The sequence below is a fragment of the Etheostoma cragini genome, chromosome 17 (assembly GCF_013103735.1).
Source record: "Etheostoma cragini isolate CJK2018 chromosome 17, CSU_Ecrag_1.0, whole genome shotgun sequence".
Classification (NCBI taxonomy): domain Eukaryota; kingdom Metazoa; phylum Chordata; class Actinopteri; order Perciformes; family Percidae; genus Etheostoma; species Etheostoma cragini.
Genome location: NC_048423.1, coordinates 17,801,346 through 17,810,395, shown reverse-complemented (window position 1 = coordinate 17,810,395; position 9,050 = coordinate 17,801,346). Strand labels below are relative to the sequence as shown.

Genomic DNA, 9,050 nt, shown 5'->3' with positions numbered 1-9,050 from the left:
CAGAGGCCATTTTTTTCAAAATGGAACAAATCAATTTTCCATATTTGGTTCCCGTGGAGTTTACCCCTCCTTGTTCCCTGTCTGTGTGTGCCATCAGCCTACATCTCAACATGCAGTCGTTCTGATAAAAGTGTGCAAGAGCCGGTGTAGCTATCATCCCCCCCTCCCCCAGTTAATGAGCACGTATGGTGCTGTGGTTAATCCTGACACTCTTTTTTCACAATGCTCCTACAATCCTCCAGGGCTGTAGCTGCTTTCTCTCCCTTATTCTACGGAAAAAGAGGAATGTTTTCTGAATGACTTCTCCCTCCAGTACCTTTTCAGGTTCCGGAGACAGGAGAGGACACGTCTACTGAAGGAAGACTTGGAGACTGGTGTGTGTGTGTGTGTGTGTGTGTGTTTATTCAGAACAAGTTCAAACCAGAAGGGACCAAGAAATATGTATAAAGACTTATTTTTTTATCTTAATACTCACCTTGGCAAGAACTGTTGTTGCCCTCCTCCCTGTTGCTGGTTTGTGTGCATTTCCTAAAGCATAGACATTTGACGCTCAGATTATTTGTTACTATCCACTCAACAGTTATTTCACAGCATGTTCTAACCTTCGAAATGAATTGTGTTCTGTCGGTTTGTCCACCACCTTGGTCCATGCTTAAATGTTTCTACGACTATTGGATGGATTGTACAGACATTCATGGGGCCCAGCGCAGGAACCCCACTGACTAGGGGTGACCCCTGAGCTTTCATCGAGTGCCACCAGCAGGTCAAACGTCTTACCTATCCAGGAAAAGACTGCAACAACATTTTGTACAGACTTTCATGGTTTCCTTTTAATGTATTCTAAAAAATACTATGTATACAAATGAACCCCTGAACTGACTTTTCCTCTAGATATTTATGCTTTTGACTAAAATGTCTTGTCATGAAATTTGACGGCATACTTGTTCCCCACAGGATGAATTGTAATAGCAACACTTATGAATCCCAGCATTCATAGCTGTACATTGGAGATTTGTGGCACAAATGTCTGTTGTAGCATCCGCCCCTATTTAAATGAACATGACATGACATGAAAAAAACATACTTTAAAAAAGAAATACTCACTTTGGTTTGAATTCAAGCAGAATTTTTGTTTTTTTATGAAATACCTTCAAGATTAATGACATTCCCATCAACCCGCATATGATGAGCTGACGATGATATATGTATTTACGTTTCGTGCCACTAAGTGGCCCATCTCACACAGAATAACATGACACCAATTCAACACTAACTAATTCTGACGGCTTCTGGTCCAAGGTCCACACACAACATACTCTACTTGCAGAAAACAAAGAATGAATAAAACATTACTATATTACAGCAGCCACAACACACAGTAAATATACCTTTATCAAATAACACATGGTGCCATGCTAACACATTACACTATGGTGAACGTGGTGATCATTCCACCTTCTGAGCATTAGCATGTTAGCATTTTTACTGACGTTAGCGTTTTGATTAAAGCCCCACAGCCTAAGTGCAGCCTCACAGAGCTGCTAGCATGACTGTAGACGTGTTCATTCTACACCTCTTGCTACATGAACCTGCAACAGTAATACTTACAAAACATACTGATGTGAATTATATCCAAACTACCGTTGCTTCCGAAGCTTTACCTATTGCCATTACCTATCGGCTCTATCTTTGTCTTTGTTGTGAGAAAATTCTTACTAGGTGATTGACAAGCAACCACCATTACTGCATACGACCACACCTATGGCTGCCACTACCAATCCCACCCGCTCATAGATTAACTTTAATTTACTTACATCAAATCAGATAAATCAAAAACCCACTATGTTGAATTAAATCTGTTCTGATAAGAGAAAAAGGGGAAATCAATCAACTAATCAGAGCACCTATTAGTCTGCCAGGAGGCTAACAAAGACCCTTTGTCTGATCAAAGTCAGTCAGATCGAGACAGAGCCCCAGACAAGGATAAGATCCCTGTACATTAACAAAATTGCTTTGGCCAGTGGAATGAATTCAGGATCTGACTTGATCCCATTTATTCTGTGTTTTTGCTGAGCTTAGCAGTGTTGCATGAAGTATTGGTATATCAGGATAACTGAAGCAGGTGAGTTTTTATGTAAAATTACGCCCCCTACAACAATAAATAAACTGTTTTGATTCCCAACTGATCAAATTCCAACGCTGGGTCTTGAAAGAGACGCCACGTGCATCGTTACCGTGAAAGAGCCTAAATCAAATGAGCATGTTCCACAAAAAAAATGCTTTACCAAGTAGCATATCTTAAAGGAGAATTCCGGTCGATTTCAACACGTAGCTCTGTTGTTTGGAAATTTGGAGTGTTGACATGGAGCTGGATTTGTTTCTTTATTACAGGCGAGAAAATAAATGATCGGAAAAAAAAAAAATTTGAGAGAAAAACTGTTCACACTGATAGCAAAAAATCATTTTATGAGAGAAATTAAACTTTTAATAAAAAAAAAAAATAATGTTTGAGACCAAAAAAAGTTTAAACATAAATTTTAAATTTAATTCAAAGAAAAAAAATCTCTCTCAAAATGCTTTTTTAAACTCTCAAATATATATTTTTTGCTGTCATTTTGAAAAAAAGTGTTTCTCTTAAAACCTTTATCTTCTCGCATATAATTCTCTGGACTTCTTGAAAATAATGTCATTCCTATTGGCCAGTCAGGTCTTGTCTTGGGTGTCCATCTGAATCATTACACCATTGTCACCGCCATGGAGGCGCTGCCTTAGTTGAGGGCGGAAGCTAGCGTTAGCTAACTAGCAGCCAGCCCACTTCTAAATAAACAGCTTTTAAAGCCTGTGTGGTGCTAACTCTAGCAGGAGGATAACATTTTGTTTTTCTCTCTACTGACAGCACTCCAAATTTAGAAACAACAGGGCTACGTGTTGAAATCGACCGAAATACTCCTTTAAATTTCCAAGTGGATTAGGACAAAATACTCACATTTGACTTGCTTATTTGACTCACATCCCAATGAAAGAAAGCTTGGCTGTGACAGAGCTGTAGCATTTATCAACCTGGGAATGAGAACAGTCTGGAATAAAACCTTCTGAAGTACAGAAAAGATTGTCATCTATCCACTTACCGAGCCCAGAGTGGTCCAGTTTCTCAGACTTAATAGCAGATATGGTGGAAAAACCCTCTCCTCACAGAAAGAAAGATTTAAAGCATACAAGAAAAAGAATTTCTTCTAAAATGCACTGAGCACTTTGTAATGCCAGCTAATCCCCCCGGCCCCTATACAGTAAGAAAGATTATTTAGCACCGAGGAATGCTTCACATTCTTCCAACTTAGAAAAATAAAAAAGCCAGTTATCTCTGCCAATCACACAACATTGTACAACTTCATACTTAACAAGTCATAGATAAGGACAAGAATATATAATTTTATCTTTTATTTCGCAAATGTGGCATGAACGCTTGCAAAAGAACATCTTACAGTTGGTCCAGTAGAAAAAGACAAAAAACACTTGAATGATTTAATACTTTGTTTTTCAGCTCTCAATTCTGTCAAGAAAATTTTGAGTCTATATTCTGTCTAAGTGAGGGAGTGGATTGGTCGCACGTATTTCCAAAATCTTTTTCTGTCGATCATATATAAATATCCAGTAATCAATCTCGTTTCCTAAAGCAAGGCTAAGAAAGCGTAAAATGATGGGATAGAAATTGCATCAACATCTACATAAAAAAGGGGTTAGCTGACTATAAAATGTACAGTTTTTTAAATTTAACTTAATATTCACATTTGTATATAAAACTTACAAAACCTGGATCTTTCAAACAAACTAAAATAGCTTTCTTTTCTGTTACTGCTGAAAGATCCTTTTAAATTACCATAAATGTAATGGATTATTTATGTATTATCAGCATCATTAATGTAATCATCTCTGCCATATTGTTTTTGTTCTTTTTTTTTACAGACTTTTTGATTCATTTAAAAAAAAAAACACAAGTCAATAAATTAACATGCTACCTCAGTCCCTGAAAGCCAATACTCAACTGTGTTACTGAATGAGAGTAAAACAGGTGTTTGTGTATATTAAAGTGTGGCTCCATGTCTATATGTGTGTGTGTGTGTGTGTTTGTGTATGTGTGTGTGTGTATGTGTGTGTGTGTGTGTGAGAGAGAGAGAAGAGAAATATAGGACACATAACCTGTTAGAATACCTGAGGTACCTAGAATACCTCAAATTCAAAGTAGGGTGGGGATGGTTGGGGTTATTTCGGAGTCCATACAAAAAAATAATTCATTGTAAATATATAATATATATTTATACATTTTTGAATATATTTACAAATATACCCAGCACTATACATTATACTGTGTATTTTTCACTCTCCATAATAATTGGGAAGGTTTATCAAGAGAACTGAAAAAGAAATGCATCAATATTACAAAATAAACGGGAGAGCAGTTTCTATTCGTGCTCTCGTTCTATTCCTCTGTTCTGTTAGTTGAAGCTGTGTCTCTCAGTCCTTTTCCTATTCATCATCCTCTTCTAGTCCCATTTTTTTTACGTTCAAATCAGTCCATACATTCCTCCAGGAGTAAATTACAGTCTTGGAATGTCAGCCACTGGAATGGGATCACCAAACAAGTAACGTAGTTGATTGTATAAAAAAAAAAAGAAAAAATAATAATAATAATCCGGGGACAAACATGAGAACCAAACTGAAGAGTCTGTTTGTTTATCTGAAGGGAGAGAAGGAAAAAAACTGCTTCTAGGGTCCTTGTCTTCTTCTTTAAGACCTTGTGTAGTGTGTGTGTGTGTGTGTGTGTGTGTGTGTGTGTGTGTGTGTGTGCATGGCAGTATGAGTGTGTGACAGCAGCGCTGCCAGTAGCCCAGTCCCATCTGGGTCCATTAGTCCACTGGGAACCAGAGGGGTGAAACGGGGCGGCAGGAGGTTAGGAGGATTCGGGGCTGTGCTACGTGTGTTTTGTTACGTCGAGGGTTAAGACTGTGGCAGGTCAAGCTGGGGAGGAGAGGCTGGGTGGGGGCTCATGTTTTGACGATTCCATTGATGTGCTGGTACTTGGGGAGGCAGGGCTCGTCCGGTAAGGGATCGTGGGAAAACACAGAGTCGTCACCGGAGGAGCAGGAGCTGCGAGTGTCGGGGAAGCTGGGGGAATACTGTTCTGCTGGGGCACACAGGTCCAGATACTCCTGTATTCACAGACACGGGGACAAGGGAAAAGAGGGTTAGGTGAGATCATTCACACTCAGACACTTGCTCATATGTCACAAAGGGGAAAGACACTTTGAAGGAGTGAGATGCAAAAAAGACTTAAAGCAAACAAGAGAACATAAATGTTAAATGGTGAAACCCGGTCAACAAAACAAGGGGGCTTTCCAGAGGAGGGGGAGAGAGTTGGAGAAGAAGATGATATTTATCTAAACCATACAAAACCACCCTGGGAAGATTTACGAAACAAAACAAAAAATATCCTCTTAAACTGGATACTGTATGAAAATATTTGCAGGAATAATAGGTAGTAAATTGAATGTTGTACTGCTGGCGGATCCTGCTGAGCTTGAAGATAGCAGGGTCGGCCTAGTTGCGGTTTTGGTCCACTAAAAAATGGTTCAATGTGGTTGGGATGGCAAAAGAGTTTAGGTTTAGACCAGAGAACTGTGGCAGGGATGTGTAATTCCAGACTTTACAAAAGACTTTGAAACATGCAATATAAAAACTACCCCCCCCCCCACACCCCCAGAAAATGCAAACCCCAAGAAGTCCTGTTATTAATTTTGCCTCAGCCCAGTGTTGGGAAGTTGATTTGGGTTTATTCCCCCTCCTGCTTGTCTTTAATGGATGTTATTGGGACTAGTTGTGAGGAGGAAGAGTTCTTGGGGTTTTCTAGAAAATGGCTGGCTTCCATTTTCCCAGCTCAACACAAGAAGGCTCACATTACTAAAGACCTCCACATCTGCCAGCGGTTTGGGGCAGAGGGAAAAGAGGAGGGGGAAAGAAGACAAGAAAAAGGCGCTTTAATTCATTTCAAAAGTTCAAACTTAAAGTTGGGCTTTTTTGGCATAAATTCATGAAGTTTCAGCCCTGTGAGCAGACGAGTCTTGACAGCTTTCCATCGATGGCCTCTTTTCAGTTCGGCACTCGGATATCATGTAAGACAGGAAGGGGAATGGAAAGAAATGCAGGCCATTGGAGGGAGCGAGGCATGAATGTGATGATTGGGCAACTTGACCGGGCCGTAGCAGCCATGTTGGGCCTGGATCAAATCATCCGGCCATTTTTTCGGTCACTATTTAGTCCTTGTGTCAGCAACGTGGTGCTAATGCTCCTAAAGCTTTCAGCAACATTCAGCTGCAACCTGTGTGCACTGGCACGAGCGTGATTTAGTTTGGACTGAGAAACATGTTACTTTGTGTTGAAATGTATTATATTATTTTATTTTAATGTTATGAAATGCTGGACTCCCATTTGCCAGGAAATGTTAGGGTTTCTCAACAATTTCTGTCCACCCTCAACCCAGCGAAGTTTACGGATCAAGAATGTGTGTGAAGAAAAAGCCGAGCTGCGCTCACCTCGTTGGTGTTGAGGGTGAGGATGCGATCCAGATCCTCTACTAGCTGCTTGAAGGTAGGTCTGTGGGATGAGATGGCATGCCAGCAGTCTTTCATCATCATGTACCTGAGAGAGAGAAAAATAGTACGTGTTTACTCAGAGAGAAGAGTGGATTAAGGGCGAGAGAACAGAGTAATTCAGGGAAGTGTTGCAGGGATTATTCAGCCTGTCTAAACTCAAGCTGTGCCACTTCTCATCTACCTTGTATTCAAGTTTCAAAATGAGCCAGCTGAATGATTTATGCCTCTGGACTCAGGTCTCCATGTCGATGATAAATCAAAACAGCACCCGCTCTCTGACACCACTAATTTTGGTCTGCCATCCATAACAGAGACACTTTGGATGGCCTGCTGCTGATCACAAACTTGCCTCACGCGGTGTTTTGCATTTTTTTAAATACTATAACGTGTGTGTGTCATGCACTGCCACTGTGTCTATCTCTGCTTTGTTCACTATCAAGCCTCTCAGCGTGGCACCGTAGCAGAGCTGTGCCATTGTCCGCTGACTGCAGAGGACTAGTTGTGAATGAGGACACTGATAGCAGCCAGTCACAGCTGTACAAAAGCCCGACAGAGTGGACACAGAGCCCCGGAGTCATGGATCTGATAAAGACTGGGAAGGCATTAAGAGTCTGGTGTAAGAGCTGGTGTGTATTTGGGAGACGGTGTGGTTAGGGTGGATGTAAAGGGAAAGGAAAAAGAGCAAAATAAGAGTCTTACAGCTCGTTGGTGCAGTTGCCCGGCTTGTCCATGCGATGTCCCTCTTTGAGCAACTTGAAGAGCTCTTCAACAGGGATGCCAGGGTAGGGGGAGCCCCCTAGGGTGAAGATCTCCCACATCAGCACCCCAAATGACCAGCTGGTAAGACAAAAAAAAACACAGATATATATTTTAAATAACATTAAGCCCATCGAGTGTCACTTTCTTTCAACCTACAGATAATTTACATAGAGTTCCTTGGTTAAAGTTTGACCGCAGGGGTGTCAATGCCCTCTTTCTGCCTTCCGGTGGCTTGTGGCGCAAACTCTCTCCCAGTGTCACTCTGGTGCTGATCTCAATGATGGCTTTTGTGCCGGTCACAAAGGCCGGCATTGTCCAGTCACACCACACCAAAACAAACAGTGGACCACCCACAGCAGACAAAAGAGGATTGAGAGGCCCAGAGATGGCTAGTGACTATTAACTATTAACTACTTCCTCATCCTTGCTCGTTAAATATCAGTGATTCCACGTCGCTGCTGATTTCCGTCATGCTTCGTGTTTATATCTGAGTGTGGATCCACAGTTTCTCAAATGAATCATTCTTGCACTGACAACATGCTTGGTTCATGTCCACACAAAGGCTGTATTATGACGCGCCTACACACGTTAATCTGTGCGTCCGCAGTGAACGACCACAGGCCATGTTAGTGGTGCAACCAGGCAACAGGCATGGACATACAGGTTAGGAAGTTAATCAGCTCCTCCATCTGTTTACACAACCAGCCCTGGGTTTGTTCTCTCCTCTATCGCTGCCTTGTATCTCTCCAATTGTTGACACACTCATCCCCTTTCTGTGCTACTTTGTAAACAACTCTCAGTGCTTGTCAATCCGTTGCTCTGTTGCGGTCCATCTGCAACCAACCTTGACTCACCAAATAAACAAACCAACATGCTCTGGGTCACTTTAACTGACCTGGCATTCAGCCTTATAGTGCAATTATGTATTCCAGCCAACTGCATAAACTACCAATCAGTATAAAGGGGACTTTGTATTAGAATGGTTCATATTCTGGAGTCGCATTCAAATCTCGTTACATTCATATCTCCAGCAGTTAGGCTGTACGCTCTCAGTATCGACTGAAAGCAACATGAATACAAATGTCAGAAAACCAATCAATACATGTACATAGTACTTCAGTGGATCTGATCCAAATATGAAGATTCAAGATTCTGAAGCATTGTATAGGAACTAGAGCTAAATGATCAGACCGCCCACAGTTAGCCTCCACCAGTGATGTAGCTTCCTGAGCTTGAACCACAACTCTACCTAAGCCAGCCAGAGCTGAGTCCCCTGGGCCCATTTGTCAAAACAGCAAGAGGCGAGTTTCATTGGAATTCATGTATTCATTTAATCTGATGTCATGTATGGATCGCCCTACGCTTCTGGTGATGTTTGAGTGTAAGCCCACTGCCCAGCACCTCCCCAACGCCTCTCTTCATCTTTCTTCTCCCTTCATGCGCTATGTGAAAAAGCCAATTACTAAATGTGAGTGATGAAACATAATTAGCAGTGAGCTGAGAGAAAGGACTACAGTGGCCACTTCATGCCTGCACCCCCACATTTACCCCCCTGTACTCCCCCAGGTAATTGATTGGTGCTGCACCATGGAACATGAAGGGCATAATGTGTATGTACACATTTTATTTACACACACACACACA

General features: G+C 41.4%; 1 protein-coding gene across 6 annotated transcripts in view; it reads right to left on the bottom strand.

Moving 5' to 3' along the window:
• Positions 1 to 4,815: 4,815 nt before the first annotated feature.
• Positions 4,816 to 9,050, bottom strand: part of fgfr2 (fibroblast growth factor receptor 2) — a 36,035-nt gene continuing 31,800 nt past the window's right edge. For all 6 annotated transcript variants that reach the window (XM_034897905.1, XM_034897906.1, XM_034897903.1 and 3 more), the window contains 3 exons: positions 7,347 to 7,484; positions 6,588 to 6,693; positions 4,816 to 5,207 (listed from right to left, as the gene is read on the bottom strand). In XM_034897905.1, the coding sequence (XP_034753796.1) occupies positions 5,043 to 5,207; positions 6,588 to 6,693; positions 7,347 to 7,484 (409 nt within the window). In that variant the 3' untranslated portion in view covers positions 4,816 to 5,042. The remainder of the gene's footprint in view (positions 5,208 to 6,587; positions 6,694 to 7,346; positions 7,485 to 9,050) is intronic.